Source organism: Zalophus californianus, chromosome 10, assembly GCF_009762305.2.
Source record: "Zalophus californianus isolate mZalCal1 chromosome 10, mZalCal1.pri.v2, whole genome shotgun sequence".
Lineage (NCBI taxonomy): Eukaryota > Metazoa > Chordata > Mammalia > Carnivora > Otariidae > Zalophus > Zalophus californianus.
The window spans coordinates 45,304,995-45,326,891 of NC_045604.1; the positions used below are offsets into that span (position 1 = coordinate 45,304,995).

At 49.8% G+C, this 21,897-nt stretch overlaps 2 protein-coding genes across 3 annotated transcripts in view; one reads left to right on the forward strand and one right to left on the reverse strand.

Moving 5' to 3' along the window:
- Nucleotides 1–13,982, forward strand: part of C10H1orf21 (chromosome 10 C1orf21 homolog) — a 230,139-nt gene extending 216,157 nt beyond the window's left edge. For both annotated transcript variants that reach the window (XM_035722350.1, XM_035722349.1), the window contains exon 6: nucleotides 4,521–13,982. In XM_035722350.1, coding sequence (XP_035578243.1) covers nucleotides 4,521–4,559 — 39 coding nt within the window. In that variant the 3' untranslated portion in view covers nucleotides 4,560–13,982. The remainder of the gene's footprint in view (nucleotides 1–4,520) is intronic.
- A 7,087-nt stretch (nucleotides 13,983–21,069) lies between these two features.
- On the reverse strand, nucleotides 21,070–21,458 carry LOC113933348 (serine/threonine-protein kinase PLK1-like). The gene has a single exon (XM_027613343.1). The coding sequence runs from the start codon at nucleotides 21,363–21,365 to the stop codon at nucleotides 21,075–21,077; it is 291 nt and encodes a 96-aa protein (XP_027469144.1). The 5' UTR covers nucleotides 21,366–21,458; the 3' UTR covers nucleotides 21,070–21,074.
- Between the last annotated feature and the right edge of the window lie 439 nt (nucleotides 21,459–21,897).

Genomic DNA, 21,897 nt, shown 5'->3' on the forward strand with positions numbered 1-21,897 from the left:
GACCCATCCTACATTAGATGCAAGGTCAGAGGGGGAAACCTCTAAGTCCCCTTTCAACTCTGAAACTTCACAACTCTAGATATTTTTCTTTTTTTTTTATATAACTCTAGATACTTTTCATCCTTTCACTTATGCAACAAATACTCACTGAGCATCTCACATGTGGCTAACACTAGTCTTGAGTCCTGAAGATTCAGCATTGTATAAAACAGTCCCTGCCTACCTATTGGTTCTATTCAAGAGAGAAAACAGCCAATAAAGAAAGGAATTAATATATTAATGTCAGGAAATGATAAGTAATATAAACAAAAATGAAGCAGAGTAAGGGAAGTGCTGTTGTGTATAAAGTGTTCAGGGAACCTGAGGTGGCATTTGAGCAGAGATCCAGAAAATGAGAAGTGATGGATGTGGGGAGGGCTGAAGGAGGGGGAGCCAGTCAGGACGGCGGAAGAGGGACAAGCACCCAAGTGCTTGGCTTGTTTGAGGACTTGAATGTAACTGACTCATTCAGCTGTGGGCCCAATTTCTCACCTAGACAGTTTTTTCACTCCTGCATCTGTTGATCTCATTTTTTAATATCATCATTAGAGCCCTAATTTATTAATTACCTCCCTCCCATGTGCCAAGCTTTGCTAAACACCTTACATGTATTACTTCTGATTCCCTCAGCAGCTGCATTCCTTCCTAACTGCATGTTAGGTCTTACTGTCCCCATTTTATAGATGGAGAAATGGAGACTTGATGCATCCTCGCAGTAACAACCATATGGTTCTGATCTACCCCACTGGAAAAATACTCAGTTCACAGCTGAGTGTTATGTACTTGAGGTGTATGTATTAGGCTGAATGCACACAGGTCTACAGAAATGTACTAGAGACTTCCAAGATAAAATCACACCTGTGACTGGACGGCCAGTCCTTGACTATTTGTCTAGTTAAACTTAAGGAGAAAAGCACTGTAGGTACTTTGGGGGAACAATTCTCTTATTTGAAGTCACTCTTTGAGCTGCTCCTTTTTAGCAGAATTTAAAATTAGGATAATGGTCTTTCCTTCCCTCTTCCTTAATATCCCTAATTCTTAGCCTGGACATTTCAACAAACAAAGAATCCTTACCCTAGAACCTTGGAAATGTATGTTCTGAGCTGACATAAACTTCTTTGAGTTTCCAAGGAGATAGCACACACAGCTGATGAGGACACAGAAACTTATACAGAGTAGGGGTGTGGTGGGGAAAATCTCCATAGACAAGAGCTCTTCGAGATTTTTGAGTCTGCACCAAGATGCCCCCGTGGTTCTTCAAACAACCCTTCCTTGTCAGCATCACCAGGACTTTCTGGCCTTCCAGCTTGCGGGGGCCTTGTAAGGATCTTGTTCCCTGTAGCTTTTGGTGGGTCCTTTGCACAAGGGTGGAATTGTGTCCACCGGTCCCAATTCTGACTGCGGGGAGCCTCTTTACAGACGTCCCTTTTGTAGCCCCTTTACAGGGTAGGGCTGCCTCAGTTAGGAGGATTGCCATGTTCCTCCCAAACCCAGCTCACTCCCACCTCTGTCTTCTGACAGCTGAAGGTTTTCAGGTTCTCTTTTTAGCACAGTTCTTTATAAATTTACATGAGACATGCAGTCATGTTGTAGAAGGCCTGCCCATGTGCAGGTGGGGTGTTCCTGTAACGGTTCTCAGGTTCCCCATCCTTAGAATGGCGCCGGCCCTCTGGGAGCTGTTACCCTCCAAGCCTTTGATTTCCACGTTTTCCATCCATGAAATATTTGGTTCTCGGAGCTGCAGGCCCGTGATAATAACAAGCATGGAACTGATTGCAATTTGAATTTAGTTGTCAGCTCACTGCAGTCATAACAAAAAGGGTGAGGATGAACCCTGTGGTCTTGGGCCCCTCTCAGGTTTCCCTCCAGGTAGCAGGGCGCCACTCCCCCTGACAGGGTCGGCGTCAGCCCTCAAGGAAATAAGTGTCTGCAAAGCAATTCATGTCATTTTCCTCCTCCTCCTCAGAGTGATTATAATTTCCGAGAAGCAAATGCTCAGGAAATGATCATTGCAGTCTTGGGTTTACACAGACAGTTGATATAGATTTGTCCCTCCAAAGGGGGTACTCCCTTGTGGTGGCAGTGAACGTGGAGGCTCTGGAAAGCTCTTGCTGCGTTAACACGTTAGCTGGCTGAGCCTTTGATTTGCGGCCTCATTTAGATAGAAGAAGGAAAGGGCCTTAGGTGTCAGCCATGGAAGTTTTATCCAAGTGCACAGGGTTCTGGCCTGTCTGGGCCACAAGGCTGGTGGGGCAGGAGGAAGGTCTCCCCACCATCTATCTGATCACAGTTTATGACCACAGTCCTCTCACCGACAGCCACAAGGAAGGAGACCCCAGCCCCTGCCCGGGGGCTGGCCAGACACAGGGCATATAACAACAGTGATCACGGTGATAGCAACAGCAGCTGACCTTGACGGACTACCTGCCACACACTGTTTTTCCCACTGAATCCTGATCACAACCCTGAAACAGAGACCACGATTATCCCCAGGAAACCAAAGCCCAGTATTTTGCCTGTTGTCCCGCAACAGTGTGTCCATTTATACGCTGGATATGTCCTCTTTAATTTCCTAATAAAAACTGCACGAGCCCTGCTTTTCCCCTCTAGCTAAACACCCGGTGCCCATTTGCAGATTTCCTCCCTAAGCCTCACGAGTTGAGGATCTGTGGGACAGCATCATGCGATCTGTTTCTAGCACTGTGCTGGTGTGTTTGGATGTGTCCTGTTTCTCCCATTGAAGAGTTGAACTCCCAACCGTCAGGGTCCACGAGGTTCTCCTTTCCGGCTCTCCAACACATGGCTCCCCTGGGTGCATGCTTCTCTTCTTGGGGAGATTGCTTACCCAGTTTCTTTGCCCAGGAGATGTTTCACGCCACAGGTAAAGTAAGCCTGGAGGTGACATGGGGCTCAGAAACTCTGCAAGTAGCAGGGGTGGGAAACCAAAGCATGCTCGTTAGTGAGTCCCGTTCAAAGAGAACAAGCAAGCTGGGGCCATTTAGCATGGGAGCTGGCAACCTCTTGTGCTTCGCAGGCCCCAGAGACTTCACCACGTGGCAGCATTTTTTTTACCAAACACATCTGCATACACACATACAACGTGTACAGAATGCTGGGCCAGGCCCTATCCCATCGCCTTACGACTATTGCTTAATCTTCATCAACCATGTGAAGTAGGTATTATTGTTTTCTTCACTCTACCGATGGGGAAACGGAGGTACAGAGAGGTAACTTGACAAAGATTCCAGAGTTAGTAAGTCACAGAGCCAGGATGACTGTCTGGCCAGATGGTACAGCCCTTCATTATGATGACGCTCAACTATTAGGAGAACATGAAATATGTTCAGTGTACAGATACTGTGACAAAGAAACCTGTAAGACACTTGAGAACTAGTTTCATGCAAAATTGTTACTATCTTTAAGTTTACTTTTAAGAATAAATTCCAGTTATGTAGAGAATTCTGATCTTAAACGAATACCCCCCCCCCAAATTTAAGCATGTGTATACAAAAAGAGACAGGTTGAAGGGTACAAATAGTATTAATACCTGACCTTTTACAAAGCCCTTATCTCTGATACTGTGATGCAGGCAGGGAGGGTACTTTTGTTCCTGTCCTATCTCGAGGGATTACAGACCAAGAAGCTGAATGCTTTGACCAAGACAACCCAGCTGGGTCAGATGTGACGCTTAAATCCCAGTCCTAACCATGCCCTCATAGGGTGTATAACCTCCTGGAGAGAGGATGAAAAATGTTCAAAAGTAACGATTGTGTATAGTCCTTAAGCCTTCAAGTGACCTGTTTTGGTAGCGAATGAACCAAAAAAGCATTTTTGCCTTTCTTGTGCATCCTACACGTACCAAGCATAGTACCAGACATAGTCCCAGATTTGTTATACAGCTGTCAGTGAATCTTTGGGGTTTTTTTTAACCCCCTGTTAGAGTGGATTCAAACTAAGACATCCCTGGATTATACCCTCCCCTTCTGTAGAATTATAAATTCCAGGCATGGAGATAACAACCGTAGATTATGAGCAGCCCTGACACCAGCCAAAAGTGACTTGTTCATTGTTTATTTCAGTTTCTCTTGCTCTTGAGAACTTGGTCTCCTGAATGGATCATCCGTTTGGTAATTTCTTGGTGAAAGACTGAGTCTCGTATGTGCCTAATACAAGTTCTTACCAATATAAAGTAAGGGCTTATTTTGGGCTTGGTAATAACACTTCCGTGCCCTGAGGCATATACTGTTGATAAATCAGCCAACGCGAATTTGTGACTTCTCTCCCTTGTGCGCGCCGCCCCCCCCACCCCCCCCCCCCCCCCCCCCCCCCCCCCCCCCCCCCCCCCCCCCCCCGTAGTCGCTGATAAAGCCTGAGTTCTCTCCAAGGATATAGACATTGAGAGAAAATTGCTGGGGATTCACTGTCTCGGGTTCTGCTTTGAATTCCTCACTCACCTGCTGCCCTTCTCTTTTCCCCTCAAGGGTCGAGATTACTGTTCCGAAGAGGAGGATATCACATAGCATCCATTCTACCACTGAAACCAGGAGCTACTGCTGTGTAAATAGGTTACACCCCGGTTGAAATCTTTGCCAAGGTCGGTTCTCTTCAGCGAACAGCACTCTAGCAAAAAGAAGATCGTTCCATATCCTATGCCCCATTAAATTACAGTGTTTCTTAATGAACTTGCAAAGGAATATTGCTAAAAACAAACACACACACAAAAACTGTTATCGAACTTTCTTTGTTGCTGCTAGTTAAAACTTGTTGCAACTTCTCACTTCTCTTGTGTCCAGGTATGCAGCAAAACTCTGCAGTTTCACCTTAAAGATACTGTTGGTTTTACAGATGCTCTCCAAACTATTTTCTATATAAGATGAGGTAGTGGTGAACTCAGATATCAAACTTCTGTTGTAGAACTGTTCTGCTTCTAAGACAAGCGTCTCCTTCCCTCTCTCCTCCCTCTCTGTCTCTCCCGAACGGTCCAGAGCCTTGCTTCTTACTGGCAGTGTTGTGCTTTGGAGATGGGATGGTTGCTATGGCAAGCCTTGTTTCCCTGCTAAGAAGAAGTAAAGAAGCCATTATCCATTAAAAGCACGTGGGGACGTGACTTCCGGAGTGACGGAGTGACGTAGGAGTGGGCAGCAGGTGGTTTCATTGACTAGGTATCTTCATCAAGGATTAAGCTTGCAACATTGGCTTTGCTCAGATGCAGATGGAAGTGTGATCACAATCATTTTGAATCCCTCTTCCCCCCCTTTTTTTTCTAAGAAAATAAACATTTTACTGTTTTTATGCATCCTTGTCTTCTCCCATTCATCCAGTTCAGTGTCTTACCGTGATCTTGGGTGCGGAAGATGAGCCCTCCTTTGCAGGGACACCGATAATTGAGCTTCCTGGCTCCCTACCCTCCCATCGATCATCCGCCACCATTGGCAGGGCTGCCAGTGGTCAGGGGAGATGAGGGGACATCCCCCTCGACATTTTAGGAAGCCCCGAAACCACCCTGTGTCCTTTCCTTTTGTCAGCAGATAAGCCATCCTACGTCCTCACTCGCTCCCTTCCGAATGTTCCGTGAGTCTTGCCACTTCTTCTCTCACTCGTGGCACTGGCTAGGACGGTGCCAAGCGTTCGCCTACTGGAAACCTAGTACATTGACCCTGGTGATGCTATTTGGAGATGCGGAAGCCAAAGCCCTGGGGCAGTGTTGGGGGAATGTGAACTGTGGGTTTGGTAGAGTTTATTTTTCCATATTATATGAAGAGAATGATCTCTTCTCAAAGACAGAAGTAATATTTTTAACAAATGTTGTCACAAGTAAATAGCAATCAAAAGGAGAAAATAACTTTTGTATTTTTTTAACGCGTTTGATAGCTTGAACGAGGGTTCTCTTTGTTACTTTCAGGGCGGGGCACCCTGCTAAATGCTATGCCAACAGGCCAGGTGGGGCTTTGGGCCACGGAAACACAGAAGGAGCACTGTAGGTTTCTCTCTCGGGGGGTTTGAATGTGAGGGGCTCAGGATCAGCCACACTGCCACTGTCCAAAGGTGGGGAGTCGTTGTTTGTCCTGGGTAGCCAAGAGATCACCTGCCACAGACCAGAATAAGAAGCTAAATGTGCTCTTACTGAGAAGATGAGCCTTGACTTTAAAATCCATCCGTGTAACGGATGGCGCCAGGGATGGGCTAATGGGGAGATTCCTTATCTGCCGTTAGACCCCAGGGCACAGAAGTGAGGGGCAGGAAACTCTGTTAGTGCTACAGAAAACGGACTCACATGGTAGCAACAAAAGCCCTTAATTCTTTCAGGCAGCCGCAGCTACTTTGGGGAGCAGCTGTGGTTGTTACATAAATAGAGATGCGGCCAAAATTTAAGGCTTTTTATCCTGCTTCAAGCAGAAAAATGCAGAGAGAGTCAAGTCGCCTAGGGGTTTACGTTCCCTCCCTTTGTATGGTTTTTGGCCAAGTTACTAAAATAGTTTTCCTCAGCTGTAAATGAACTGCTGAGCCCCACCTGAAACTTGTCCACGTGGGACTTTGTTCACTGTTATGTGATTTTCTGATTCTTCTCGAGCAAGAGGGTCGCAGGCACTAAGCATCTTCCACGGGGCTGCTCTACCTGGTGTCTCAGAGAGTGTCTTCCCAGAAAAACCGCCCACCTTCTACCCAAAGATGATACATGCTCATATCATTTTTTCTAGTCCTGTTTAGCATTTTGACATGATATACATGTGCCCAGAACCAAGTGCTTCTTGGGAAGTTGACTTTTGAGTGTTTCATAAAACTAGAAACTGGTTCCTGTGAACCCAGGGGCTTTTCACCTGGAGTTCTTGTCTCCCAAGTTTAACTCTTTGATGTGCAGATGTGATTTCATCTGCAGACAAATTTGGTATATCTGGAAATAGATCTGAGAAATGGGGTGGTTGAGTGGGTTGGCATGAGGTCCTTGATTATGTTAGCAACACTCTAAACTGTCTGTTTTTTCCATCGTTGGCTTTAATCATAAAATTGTCAAGTGATTTGTGTTTGTACTTTATTTTTTTATGGCTTCTGCAAAAGGTCTAATGCAAAAATATTTTGCCCTTTTTTTCTCCCCATGTATCTGAACATGAAGCAGATTGTCTCAGATACCATGAAAAGAATCATCCAGAAACTAGTGCTTCTGCCGCTGACGACTCGGGGAGATGGAAGGAGGGAGGGAGGGGAGCGGGGAGTGGCCTGGGGGAAGGAGGTAGAAAAAGGAAGGATGAAAAATGGACTGTGAGACACCTTCAGCAGAGAGAGTTGATAGCACGGCGGCGGGCTTGGGTGCAGTTCACAATCCAGCGGCCTGGCCGCCAGTGGGTGGGGCCGACCATCTAGAAGATTTACAGCTGGATCACACTCGCTTTATGTGCTCCGAGTTGTGGAGTTGTCAGAGTTCAGCAGTATATGCGCTGCTTTCTTTTGGTTGGCGGAGATTCAGGATCATGGAGTACTTGCTGTCCATAACCGAATACGTGTTTGTTACTGGCACAGAACCTCAGCCATGCCTCCTAGCCCCCAGGCTGGAGCACGGAGGGGTGTTCTGGCCGATTTAGGGACTAAGAATGAATGAAGTCCAGAGACGAGGACACTAGGTCAGCCCGCGACGGCGGCAGGGGCCACCCACGGGCCTGCGGGGGGGACTGGTCTCTCCCCCTCTGCACGGCCCCTGCTCTGAGACTGGGCTACTCCGCCTCGAGTGAGAGATGGACTAGGCTGGCGGAGGAAGGAGTAGCCTCAGGTCCTTTGTGCCAGGCAGGGAAGCCCCTCCATGTCGGGGGCGCCCCCAGAGTCAGCCCCGGATGCCCCCCCCCCCAACGCCTGCAACTGGACAGCCCGCCGGTGCAGCCCAGGGCTGATGGCACCCGTGTTTCCATCCCACTGGATGCCATCCTGCTTCGAGTTCTAACTGCCCTCCTCCCAACCTCATCGAGACTTTTTTTCTCTAAGGGCCAGACTGTCCCAGAAGCCTGCTAAAAACAGAGATTTTACCTCTCACGAATTTTACCTCAGGAGCCTGTGATACAGGCCAGCGTGTTGGTTACAAATTCTGCTTAGACATTAGGCAAGAATCTGAAAGGAGCGCTCCATCCCTACTGGTCTTAGGAAAGAAACCCCGTTAAATATGTTGGTTTCATAGGAAGAAAAATGATCCATGTCTCAAGCCAGGAAAATATTGACTCCGAATCTTGGACTCGAGGACTCTGATACGTTCTTTGTGAAAAGCAAAACGATTTGGTATCTAAGGCAGCCTCCCTCCTCCCAACTCCCAAATTTAAAAAAAAAAAAAGAAGTATTAGATTGCACTGGATCATTTGACAGAAAATCTGCCTTCTGTGCTTTTGCCCCTGGGAGGCATTTTCAGAGCTTTATCTCTTGGTACCTCTCAGAAAGTAAGTTTTTTGTGAAGTGGCGCAAAACCCCAGTAGATAAAGAAGACCTGGTCGGGGAGAGGGAATGGGTATTTGGGGGCATGGTGAAAAGGTGGCTGGAGGCAGGGACGTTGGCTTCTACATGTCGCATGCAGACCCCTGGGCCCCCACGCACCTGCGTTCAGTTCGGTGAGGCAATCGGCTTTCCCACTGCAAATGCCCTTGCAATAAACCTTTGGAATTTTGTGAATGACTTCTATGAATTGCCTTTGCCAGTGAATGGACATGTTTTTCCAAGGGGGAAAAATGTCCTTCAGTCACCTTTTCGCGTGTCTCCGGAAAAGGGTCAAAAACTACAGCAGAAACCGAGGATGCTGGGTGAATGTATTTACTTATGTGACCAACCTTCAGACTCACTAGCTCTCCCACGTCTTTCAGGAAGACTCTTGTACCTTATCTGGGATCTAACCTAATCTTGGGGAAAGAGGAAACGGAACTGATATTTATCATTTATACTCACTCCGTGCCATATCCTGTTCTCGGCATTTTGTAATTGTCTTGTGTCATCCTCCCGGTAATCCCGTGAAGTGCATTTGTGACCCTCATGTTCCAAGTAGCGTATCCTAAGTACAGAATGTGTCTATCCCCTATCAGTGCCCATGGGGAAAGGAGGAAAGATGTCATTCAAGTATTTTCTGAATTTTGTTATTCTTTCTATACCCTTTGCAACACTGTGAAAAGAACCCTTTGGGACTTCTCTCTTCCAGAATCACTCTTTGGCTCATCACCAGCTGGGTTTGCCATGGGGAATGTTTTCCTTGGCCTTCCCAAATCTGGCGAGCTACAGACATACCGCAAGAGGCCGCTGGCTAACAGAAATTTAGTGCCCAGAAGGAAAAGGCTTTGGGGATTTAGGCACATGTCTCACTTCCTGGAACCCTTTCGGCATCTGGAAAAGGAACCTGTTACTTGTACGGTGAAATTCCAGAGGCAGCCAGAACAGGCCTTTGAATGCTGTGATTGTTTCTGGGCTCCCAAGGCTTATTTCATCCCAGACTGCATCATTTTAGGGTGAAAAGCCTTAATCTTGCAGAGAAGTGTGGGAGAACCCGATCGTCCAAGGTAGACGCAAGGCCTGGACCATTGACTTGAAATCCTTTCTTGTGGGCCAGGGCTGGATGTCTCTTTTTGACGTTTGAACCAGGTCTGTATTTTCCAGGCCAGTTGAAGCACTGCAACTAAATGTGAATCTCTTTTGAGACTTTAAATGTTTTGGAGAGTCGTGTCGTGACTTGGACAGTCATTTAAATAACGTGTCCAAGGTCAGAAGAGCCCAAGAACTTCCCAGAGTTCCTTGCTTTGCTTCTGAAGGCTCGTCCTCTAAAAAAGATGACTCACATCTCCATGGCAACTGTTAAAGGTGGTGCCTAGAGGGGGCCCACCCCTGCCCTCACTGGGCTTGAAAGAATCAAAAACATTTCCTTGTGTAGAGGGGGTGCTAGTATGTTCAGTTTTCTATGAAAACTATCCCCAAGATCTTGCCTCTTTCAAACCTGGCAGTTGTCAGATTCCCTCAAGATGATGTGGGAAATGGCTCTTGTCTCTTGTAAGCCAGAGAAGTGGCTTTAATTCAGCAAGATTCGTTCTAAACCAAAGGCCTCATTCTAATACTGTCTTCCCCCTCTACCCAGAATTCTCCCGTTTTCCCTTTCCAAGAGTTATTTTTAGCCCAGGGCTTTGAACACGATTGAGTAAGACTTAAAAGCAGTAAAAAGAACATCGTAAACTCAGCCAGAACTGCCATAGGGTCTCCAGGGTTGCAAATAGTTCTAGAACCTTAGGGGCCATTTGGCCTAGACCCAGAGGGGCTCAAACAGCCCCCTTTTTTTGGCATTTTAGTCCAGACCTTCAGGGACTATTCTTTCTTGACCGTCAAGTGAGCGAGGGAAGGGAGGCTTCGCAATAGATTTCAAGCCAGCTTTTCCATTCAAAACAAGATGCAAATTTATTTTTTAAAAGGCATATCTATTTTCCTGGAACAGAACCAGGCAGCTGCCTTATTAGGACTCTAAATTCAGATCTCTTTTCTTAACACACACACAGACACACACACACACAGGTACTTAGAGAAAGAAAATATATAACTACTTTATCATGGAAATACTCCAAGGAAGAACTGTACTTTGCTCTTTTTAATCTCTGAGATAATATCTAGGAAAATATTAGCATAACTCTAATAATGCCAGAACAGGAAAAGCTAGTGATCCCTCTTGCAAAACTTTGAGTTAGACTCAGTGAGGAGAACGGAGGTCTGTTGGCCAACCTGGCCTTGTGCCCTCTCTGGACCAGGATGCTCTGCCACTGGCACGTTTGCCTCAGCTGGGCCTCTAGCCTGGATACTGGGGCCGGCATCCTGTCCCAACCCCTGGTGCATAAAGGGCGCATCCCTGAGGATACGGGCCACGCGCAGCCATATTCAACCACAGCGTTTCTCACGCACTCGCCAGCTCGTCCAGCGTGGCCCTGACTGGCAGCCCAGCCGTTGTGCTGCGACGTTCCAACACCAGTGTGTGGATTTGGGGCCCCTGCATCTGGGTTGTCCTAGATGGAGCATCTTTAGCATTGCCTTCTCCAGGGTTGCAGACTCATTCATCCAGCAGACTATGTACAGAGCACCTGGTATAATCGCCCGTAACACCCGGTTAAGCCGAACACAGCTCCTGCCCTCGAGGAGCCTACCATCGGTCAGGGAGACAGTGTGGACACCGTAAGCGTCAGTCCCGGGTGCTGTGGGAGCATCTCAAAGTGGCAGCTGCCCAGCTTGGAGAATCTGGGGGCTTCCAGAAAGAGGTGACATCCAAGCTCAAGTGTGTCAGAGGACTGAGGGAGGGCGTTACAAAGGACCCAGCATGGGACTCAGCCCAAAGAAGGGAGTGTAGGCTGTCGTGGCATGCAGCAAAGCAGCTGAAGCTGGGAAATGAGGAGAGGAGAGGAGGGGGGTGAGGGCAGGCAGTCAGCTGGCTGGTCCCAGAGGCCGCGTGTGGCCGAGGCGGGGGGGGGGGGGGGGATAGGGAAGAGCTGTAGACCATGCTCTGTCCTCCGAAGCCGAGGTCACTGCCGAGGTCAGCCAGAGAGACAAGTGTGGTCAGCATCAGAGCCCGGGTTTGCCGTTTTGCTGTGGGAGCGCACACTTGCTTGCTGAGATGATTTGTCCCCATGTGTCCTCTGCCGCCCATCCCAGCACCTTATCCTCCCTCCAAACGCTGTTTGAATTCAGGGGCTTTAACCTGGGCTAGCTCTGGCTTAGAGACATACAGGGGACAGCGCCTGGGCATCCTGACCTGTCCGTAGAGCCACCGAGGCTAAAATACCTCTTGGTACGAGGCTGGCCTAGACCCCGCGATGGGGGGGTGCCCTAAGATGAATTCCCGGGAAAGAGCCGAGGGCTCACTGGCTTAGTGTGACACCTTCCTTCATCCTACCCAGAGGCAGCTGCCCTGGGACAGCCCTTCCCCGGGTTCGGTCATGCCCTGCGGCCAAGCCTCTGCTAGGTCTGGAGTGCACACCTGAATCCTGCCAAAGAAAGGGGATGGTAAAAAATAAAAACAAAACAAAACAAAAAGCACAAATGGATTGTATGCACATGGCAAATAACCTGCCAGTCTAGACAGCCACCATGGACCTCGTGGGGACAAGGGGGGCCACCAAGCTCAGCCCTGTGCCCTCCGGTCGTGAGGCAGGGAGGTTTGGGGAGAAGCAGGCTCTCTGTGGAGACACCTCACAGTGCCTTTTAGGTTTTCCAGAGAACCTATTCAGAGTTCAGAGCGTTGGGTTCTTCCCTCCCCCCACCCCACAAATAATCAGAAATTTTATAAGAGAAGGGAAAGAATTCGATGAATCAAAATACTAGCTGTGCGGCAGCCTGGTTTCTAGAAACTTAAGTAAAGGCTCAAACAAGTGACATGGTTTCCCTGAGAGGTTGGAGGAATTAGGTGCTGAAGGCACTTTTCTTAGCCGAGTAGTTCGGTCTCCAGGGATCCCCAAGGGCCCTGAATATTCCTTGGGGCTGACCTCTTTTGCAAGACCCCCAACACCCGCCCTTCTGGGTGCAGCTTGGCATATTCAAAAGCAACACCAGCCTTCTGAACCCTTGGAAAGGATTTGGCTCACACATACTCTTTTCCCAGATACTCCTCTGGCTCCTTGGTGAGGAATTTCTAATTCTGTGTCTTGTGGCTCCCACTTGAATATCCCACAGGCTTAGTCCTTTCGATTAGAATTTGGCCTGTGGCAGTCGTGATCCTGGAAATTGACAGAGCATTTGGCCTCACACACACCTACCTTAAAATTAGGGTCCTGCGGGGTCCCCTTAGTGGCGGCAGGGGGATGGTCATGAAATACGGCCAGGTTTGCCTTAGGGCACCCTCTCCCCATTGTCTGCTCCAGTCTGGTTTCCTCACTGTCACCAGGAAAGAATCAAAATGCCTCCTTGCCAGTTGTCCGTGGCTGTGTATTTGCTCTGTGTTGTGTTTTACGTATGAATAAGGCCTTACATTCAAGTGAAATACCGTGGCAGGATTAGGAGGCATCCGCTCTCAGTTGGTTCTGAGGGGTATCCTGGGGCAATGATCTTCTGAGCACCTGCAAAGCTTCCTTAAGGTGGGCATGGGAGCCCAGCAGGGCAGCCTCCCCAGCGCTCCGCATGCACGTGAGTTCTATAAAGCAGTGCGTGCCCGTTTATTTCTACCGTACACGCCTCTCGGCGAAAACTCTGTGAGATGCACCCCCTCTGGATGTTTATTAATTTATTGAAAGCCTATATTCACATACTCCTGGACTACTATATTAGACACATATTATAAAAAGTACACAGTGTAGCCATTTTAAAAGAATAAGATACAAAATATTATAAACAGTGGTTCTGGCATCTTCTCTCTGAACACCTCAGGGGGACCTTGAGTACCCCCTGGTATGTGCACACCCACTTTGGACACTACTGTTTTAAGAGCAAATCGGCACACCTTCATGGCATCCATCCCCAAACCACTGTGCTGGCACTTGGCCTACAGAATAAGAAGGTCTTAAGATAAAAATCCCAGGAGTTTCTCATCTGGGAGACAGGGCAAACTTTAAACAACCTAAATTTCAATAATGAAAAACCTGCCCAACAGGAAAGCTGTCCCTGGACAGTGGTGGCTACAGGTGCTAAGAAAAGATCAGGTGCAATGTCCAGAGCCGTGGGATTGCTCATCTTCCCTCTCTGGGTTTCCAGAAGAGGACATTTGGCAGTCCTCCCAGCTCTCACATGATTGGAATTCTTTGAACCCTCCAACTGCTTCTGCAGTATATTCCCCACGGCACCAGTGGGTCCACGTCGCTTGAATATTATTGTTGATTTGACCACCAAGATGTAATGATGATTCTGTTCCATTTTGAAAAGGGTCTGAGAAAGTGTACAGGTCTAATTATATATACATATTTATACATGTGTATTTTTGTTTATTGTTACATTTTGACATTGGACTTTCTATTAAATAATTTTTAACAGTTGACCTGGCTTTGTTCCTTTGTGTACCTTTCTTCTTTCCTGGGTCTCAGAGAGGGGGCCGTTTAAATATCGCAGAAGATCTTGCCCCTCTGTTCCCTCCACTCATCTCTCTCCTGCCCTATTTTCGGTACAGAGGGCTTCTCCTATCCATTCTTTTAGGTTCTGTTTTTAGGGATAATGTACTGCGTCAGGCACCAGCTTGGAAAACCCCCAACTTTGTTTTCATTGCCCCCAGTTTCCAGGGGCAGCCCACTCAATCCCATCAGCTCTACAAATGCACAAATTCACAGATGTGATGAAGTTGCAAGAATGAGCAATAATTAAAATGATGCCATGAGCCTTTTAAATCTCTTGTACATCTCCACCCACCCTCCCCAATACACACACACACACACACACACACACACACACACACAGTCCTAGCTGCAAGACGTGGGACAAGTCACTTAACCTTCCTGAGCCTAGTGTCTACCTACCCTATCTGTAAAAAACAATAAATACATTTTTTCATAGGTTGGATATGAGGAGACCCCATAGTAAATGCTCAGTGAACAGCCACCCACTTCACGAAGGCAGTCACTCACTCAGTGATGTTTATTCATGACACGGTGTACGCCAGGCACTTGGGTCTCCCAAACGGGGTGGGGGCAGGGAGACGAGGACTTAAGGAATGCCTCTCTTCAAAGTCAAATGCAGGAGAAGCAGCATGAAAAAATAAGGCAGATCTCCTGCCCAACTCCAACACAGTGAGTACCTGGCACCTATGGGAGGCTCAAAATAATTAATTCTCTCACTGCACTGACCTTCCAGGATCTACCAGAAATACGCACACGCACGCACACGCCCACAGAGCCTCAAAGCATGAAGTCAAAGCACTATCCCTTGGCTCCATCTTCCCTGCCGCATCAGCCTGTTCACATCTGACAAATGTTGGTCCCTCAGCCAGCCCAGCCAGCTTCCTGCCCTCCACCCTTGCCCTTGGGAACATTTCCCTCGCAATTTCCTAACGGTGTGGAGGTGAGAGTCAGGGGCCCGGGGTGGACACGGGAGGGGGACGGCCAGCCAAGGGGAAGGAGTCGATACCTGTGCCCCAGGTTTTTTCCTGCAAACAGTAGAGCTGGAAGTTTGCACTTGAGTTTTATGGGCTGTCAAACAAGGCAAAAGCCCAAGCTTCTGCCCAGAGTAAATGCTTTCAAAAACAATAAGCCTGTTTCTCCCAGTAGGAGTTCGCTTGAAATCACAAGGCCCTCCAAGCTTGATGAGCTCCCTCTCCCAAGCCCACGCATGCTGGTCTCCTGTACCCCAGACTGGGGCTTTGGGAGCTTTCTTTAACCTCAGGCCAAAGACGAGTCGAGCTGAGAGGATGCTGGACTGCCCCTTGGTGTCCGCTCCCCAACCCCGTGGCTGTGACATCAGTTTCTAAGTCCCTGGTCATTACTCAGCTGAAGCCTGCACGTGGCTTTCCAAGTTCCCTCGCTTGGAGGCAGGAGGGCTGAGAGGCAGCCTGTAAGCCCCGGAGGGAGAACAATGCCCCGCTTCCTGGAGCCTCAACTCTGAATGGGTTGGAGGAAAATGAGTTTGTAGACCACAAGTCTGAGGAGTGAGCAAGCCCAGAGCTCAGCCAGGCCCCTGGGATGGCTGTGGGAGACGGGTGCTTCTTCCCAGGGTTCCCCGGGCTACCATCGCCCTGCCACTGACAATGCCCATGCACCACGTCCTGCCAGAACACCCAAGCAAAGTCGTCGGGAGGTGGACAGGAGGCTTTAACTTCCTCCATCACCTCGTGTTACAAAAGAAGCTGCTGGCTCCCGCCAGAACCAGCTGCCATCGGGCAGCCTGCTCTTCGCCCAGTCCTCACCCCCATACTGCTCTGCCATGTTTATTCTCCTACTCTGCTCCCCGCTGTCCCCTTATCAGGAAAAGTCTCAGTCTCTCCTCATCACCATAAACTGAACTTCCTTTGCGGCCCAGTTAAAACTGACCACTTGCATGAGACCTCACCTTATGGCTCCAAGACATCACCAATCTTTCCTGCCAGAAAGAACACTCCCTTATAGGAGGGGCCAGATAGTGGTGGCGGGTGGGGTAGAAGCCTGAGACTTGAGCCACGGAGAGTTCTGGTGCCAGACTAGGTCGCCAAAGGCCAGGCGACCAGGCCCAGGGCAAACACTGACCAACAGAGAGCCAGATCACCAGTTCTGAGGACGGTGACGCGTAGCAGAGCCCAGCGCAGGCAGGCAGCGGGCCTGAAAGCGGCAATGGCCGTGGAGAGAGTGGAACACCTGCGCGCAAGGACACAGGTACCAGAATAGACATTCTACATCAAGTTGTACCATTATTTCCAACAGGAAAGAATTAGACACAGTTTTAAATGACCATCAAAAAAAGAATGCATAAATAAATAGTAATGCAGTTAATCTTGTGTCAACACGGATAAGCCTCAAAAGGAGTGAGTAAGGGGCGCCTGGGTGGCTCAGCCGGTTAAGCGTTTGCCTTAATAAATAAGATTTTATTTATTTATTTGAGAGAGAGAGCATGCTTAACTGACTGAGCCACCCAGGCACCCCAATAAATAAAATCTTAAAAAAAAAAAACTGACTAAAAAACACGCAGAGGAGGAGCCCTCTGGATTTCCAAAAGTCCACTCCCCCAACACAAGGGCACAGCAAGCACACGGCCGGGCCATGCACAGAGCAAATGTGTGATGACAGGGGATGAAGAACCCAGAGTCACTGTGCCCCCACCCGTAAGGGTACCTGGGGCATGCCACGGGTCCAGATGCCCTGGGCGATCTGCTTCCTTTTGCTGGGCTCCGACCCCAGGCTATGAAGGCCGGTGTCTGGGGTGCATATGCCTAACTTAATTTCTCCTTGCCCCAGAAATGATGCCAGTTCCCTTCCAAACCCTCTGGCCTAGCCTACACACACTCTCTGGTGGGCACCTTCAGATGCCCTAGGTTTCATGATGTCCACAAGCCTTGAGAATCCAGCCCCCTTCAAAAAAAAATGTAAATAAAAGAGAAGGTGCCACTGGGGTAAATCTGCCTGATTGGCTCATTCTGAGACAAGTTTTGGGGGGCCTCTCAACAATGACAGCACATTGGGATCCCCTGGGGAGACTCATGGTCTCTGGGAGTGGGGCTGGGTGTTTCTAAATATCTCCCCAGGCAACGGTGAGGCACAGGGAGGATTTCAGAACCACGTGTCTACACTGCATGACACGGACTTGGGCACCAGCAAACACAACTGAGCAAAATACACCCGGCGTCTCAGGAGTTAAAGAACAGGAGCAGGTAGGTTTGTACACACACACTCCACGGGGCTGTGAGCGCTCGGAAAAAGAAACAAGTCTGCCATCACTGCCCACAGGGAGAATGAGCAGGGCAAGTGAGGGACCGAGTAGGGACTCCCCAGTGACACGCGGAGGGGCGTCCCTTTTGTGGATACGGGACAAGAGAATGAGTCAACGCCTGCAAGGCTAGAAGCTCGGGCTGGGGAAAGGCCTTCAGGCTCCATCTGGTTTCCAGGCACGATTTTGCTCCATCATTCCAAAGAGAATTTCAGGAAGACCCCCCGATGGGAAACCTGCTGCTGCCATTGGCAGCCCGGGCGGGAAGCTTACCCTTCATGGCCCACCTCAGGTAGCAGCCTAAGCCAGTCCCAGCTTTACCCTGTTCCTCAGCCAGTTGCCCCTCAGGCTTCAGGATACCCCTTCTTGTGGGAGGCATGTTGGGGCTGGAACACAGCGTTCAGAAAGGAACCCCTTCCCCCTAAACTGATGAGCCTCAGGGAAGGCAGATCGCTGGCCCCAGCAAAGCCTCTGTGTGAGTGAAGGAGGGGTCCCCAGTTTCAGGGGACCGAGGGCCATGGCTGTGCGTCCTCTGCAGAACCCCTGAGCCAAATAAACAGGAAAGCAGGATTTACGCACCCAGCGCCTTTGGTGGGGCAGGGGGCGGGGGGTTGTTATCAGTCTTATAGTTGGGGGCTGCGGTGGTGGAATTCCTGGTGAATTTGGAAATTGCCAGCTGGGATGTGACCCAAGACATATGCACCTCCCCACATGGAGCAGGCAGGCTCACGGCTGGAACTGCAAACCCTCGCTCCAATTGTTCACACAGGTCTGGTCATTGGTATGCTCGACACTTGGTCCCTGACCCAACTCTGGGTTCTCATGCTTTGCCGTCCTCCCGGGGACTGAGAGCCTTGAATACCACAACGCAGAGCAGAGCCAGTGAAAGGTGGCTGGAAAGGCCGATCCACCCTCACCTTGGTGCCCCGGGGCTCAGCTGGGTGGTGAGGATGCTGAGACGGATGCCGGCCAGTTTTGCCAGAGTTCTGGTATCAGCTGAAGGCTCCCCTGCACATTTCGCATCAGATACAAACCCAGGCTGGGACCCCAGGAGACAATGATGACACTGGAATACAATGGAGTTTTACATTTAAAGATCACGTTAGGGCGCCTGGGTGGTTCAGTTGATTAAGCGTCTGCCTTCGGCTCAGGTCGTGATCCCAGGGTTCTGGGATGGAGGATTGAGTCATGCTCTCTGCTCAGGGGGGGAGTCTGCTTCTCCCTCGGCCCCTCCCCCTCATGCTCTGTCTCTTGCTTTCTCTCTCTCTCAAATAAATAAAATCTTTTTTAAAAATTAAAAAATAAAAAATAAAACAGTCAGGTGAGATGACATATGATGGGAGGGGCACATGAAGGAGAAAGCCCTTTCCGAAGTTCTGTCATTCTACATGTGAAAATTCAAGTCCCTAACAAGGCTCTGTCTGTTTTCAGTCCCACCCCTACACCCAGGCCTGTGCCCAAAACAGGAGAAAGGGAAGATCTAGATCAAGTCACCCTAAACCCTCTTTTATCCTTGAGACAGTCGTCTGGTATTTGTGCTTCTGCTGATGCAGTGGGATTCTGGTGCCCCAGGCCCCCCTCTGGCTCCTGCCCTGTGGTCACAGAGGCGGCTTTGGCCTCAAATGTCTCCCTTCTTCTGCCTCCTCCCCCCCCACCACCAAAACACACACAATTGGAAGGAAAAAGCTTGAGGATCTTCTGAAATATAAGTACATAGATAGGGTCATCTGGATAAGTAGGAAGCCCCCAGCGCTAAGGGAATCCTCTTCATGCATTAAAACTTGGCTGTGGTCAGTGCAGAGTTCCCACCCTCAAGTCCCAGGCGAGATGAGCTTCCTGGTAGAAACCGAGCCTGCCAAACACCGGCAGAGTCTACATCATTCCAGCCAAGTGTGGCATTGAAAGCTGTCCCTTGGACCCCAGGTGTTCCATCTTCGTAATTGTCACTGCCACTTTGGAGCAGTGACTAAATGTTTCTCAGGAAATCCTCCCAACAACCCCTATAAAAATAAGTCTTCATTTTACAGTTGGGGAAGCTGAGCCTCAGAGAGACTGAGTAACTTGCTCAAGGTCACACAGCAGTAAGGGCCCTTGACCCAGAGGCCTGGCCAGCAACCACTCAGCCATAATGCTGCTCACATGCGCGCCTTGGGGCCGTGTGCTGTCGTCTTCTTGGTTTGGTTGCATTCGTTGCCTGGATCAATACTGAGCTGCCTTCTCCAGCTTCCCTCCAGGATCCCCGAGCCTTCCCATCTGCGCTTCATCCCTCCTGGACCAACCACCCCTCCCGAGTGGACAAACGCTGTCGTGAGGCCCGCGAGTGGGGACCCCTCACAGAACTCACCACCTGGGGGTTCCTTGCGTTCCTTGGTCCCTTTCCTTCGCATTCACTGCCTTCCCAAGCTTTTGGCTTGCTTTTTGAGCTCTTTGACTCCTCAGCTAGATGCCCTGGAGACAGTGGGTCTTCAAAGGAGGTCTCACAAGGTTTGCCCTCTTCCCCTCCGACCACTCCCGAGAGGTTTGTCCCCGTGGCACAGTCACTGTGGCATCCTCCGAGCCCTGTCAGCCCAGGACCAACACGGCTCTCAGCAGAACACTGCCTTTTGTCGAAGGAGCTCTGTGGAAGACTTGGCAATGTGCTGTCACCGAATTTGTTTATATTTGCTACATGTCTTATTGGACCAAGGAACAGTGCAGGCAGGCATCCCGTCCACCCCAAGCCTCCTCTGCCCTCCACCTTGGGAGTACTTCATTTTAGCTGCTTATTGGTTGAGACCGGCAGCCTCTGAGCGCACATGACAACTAACAGCCAATCAATACTCCCCAAACTTTTTAAAGATTCACAGGGGTTTAATGCATATAAAGTCGAGGAAAGAACAGTCCGGGTTCAGTAGCAATATTCTACACAATTCATATGATGCGGTTGGGAGGCCAGGGGAAGAGGCCATACAATCCGCACCCCAATATGTTCAAAAAGAGCTATGCACAGAGCAAACCCCACTTGCAAGGATGATGTAGCTTTCTCCGGGTCCCCAGCCGCCAGGGGGCACATTACCCCAAATAGCACAGTGGGCGCTAACCCATGTGGGCCCAAGGTCCTGGCAGGGGTGAGGGGGGCACTAGTCCACAGGGAAGGAGGCCCTGAGGCCGTTGGTGGCTGAGCATGGGCTCGGAAGCTTGTCCACCGGCATGCAGGCGCAGTGGAACCGGCCGGCCAGCCCCTGGAGGCAGGGGTGCTCCTCCAGGGGGCTCAGGCGGTACCTAACAAAGTCCCACTTCTCGTCGAGGTCGGTAAATAGCTGCCATGAGTGGGCACAGGATGAGTCTGGCACGGTCCTAGAAGTTGATGTGCACACAGCCAGACTGAGGTGCAAGACGATGGACTAGCAGGTGCAAAACCGGGTGTGCAGGGGGGTAGCTGGGCTAGATTCTGGGGCGTGGTCTTGGCATCTGCCTTCAGCAGGTGTTTGCGCACATGGTTTTGGAAACCCTTAAAGTGGGCGATCTTCATCAAGGAGTTGGGATGAGAGCCCACCGCGAGGGAGGACTCTATGTCATCATGCTCTGCGTTCTTCAGGCTGTCATTGTCGGTGTAGAGAATGAGTCATGTAATCGAAGCACACCCCCACACTGTTGTCACATCAGGCTGTCCCTGTCCAGAGTCCCCCCCCCTTGCCATCCCAGAAGATGGGGGTGCAGGCGGGATCCGGAGGCGTTAATGCCATGTAACTGTCACAGCATGTCCCCTAGGGGGAGTCTATCACCTCACTGGTCTCCCGGACCGCTGATTCCTCTTTCCCACGGGGCTGGGGCTGGGGGTTCTTGTTGCCTTTACTGAGGATTATGGGAAGCTTCTGGTGCTGGGGTCCAGGCTGCCGGGAACGAGTGAAAACCTCGGAGGAATGGTGAGGCAGGGGCAGGCCCACAAGAGCAAGAATGCGGCCAGAAGTAAAGAACTTGTTGTTGAGCAGCTCGTGAGTGGTCTGACAGGCAGTTGAAACTGTCCAAAGCATCTCGTAAACTCGGGAGGTGGCCATGGGGTTGATGTGCTTGGAATACTGTATTCATTCTTCATCGGTGTCTTTGAGGCAAGACATCTCAAAAGGTGGTTTGCCCAATGGCAAGGTACACGTGACTCACCCAAGGGACCACATGTCCACTTCAGAACCATGCCCTCTTGCTCAGCACTTCCAGAGTTATGTTAGTAGGGGTCCCGCCCAGGGGCTTCTTCCTCTCCTTGTCATACTCCACTTTGGTTGCCAATCAGAATCCCCTAGTTTCGCCTCCAGATCCTCACCAAGTAAGAGTTAGCTCAGCTTGAGGTCCCAGTGATGAACCTGGTTTCAGGGCAGGTTCTGGCATCCAAGGAGGTAGTAGCGACCTCAGGCTCAGCCAGTGCTTTCCTCCCTTGAGATCTCCAGCAGCAGAGCTCCAACACCAAGTCGTGTACTCGAAAAAGCCATGGAAGCCCATGGCACGTCGGTGGGCGAGGCTGCAGTGAATGCACATCTCCATGGATGCCTTCTCCTTCTTCTGGTACAGCTTGAGTAGCAGCGACGTAGGTGAGAT

Excerpts from the sequence above, each read along its gene's own strand:
- LOC113933348 (XM_027613343.1), bottom strand. The coding sequence starts at position 21,365 with ATGGCCACCTCCCGAGTTTACGAGATGCTTTGGACAGTTTCAACTGCC.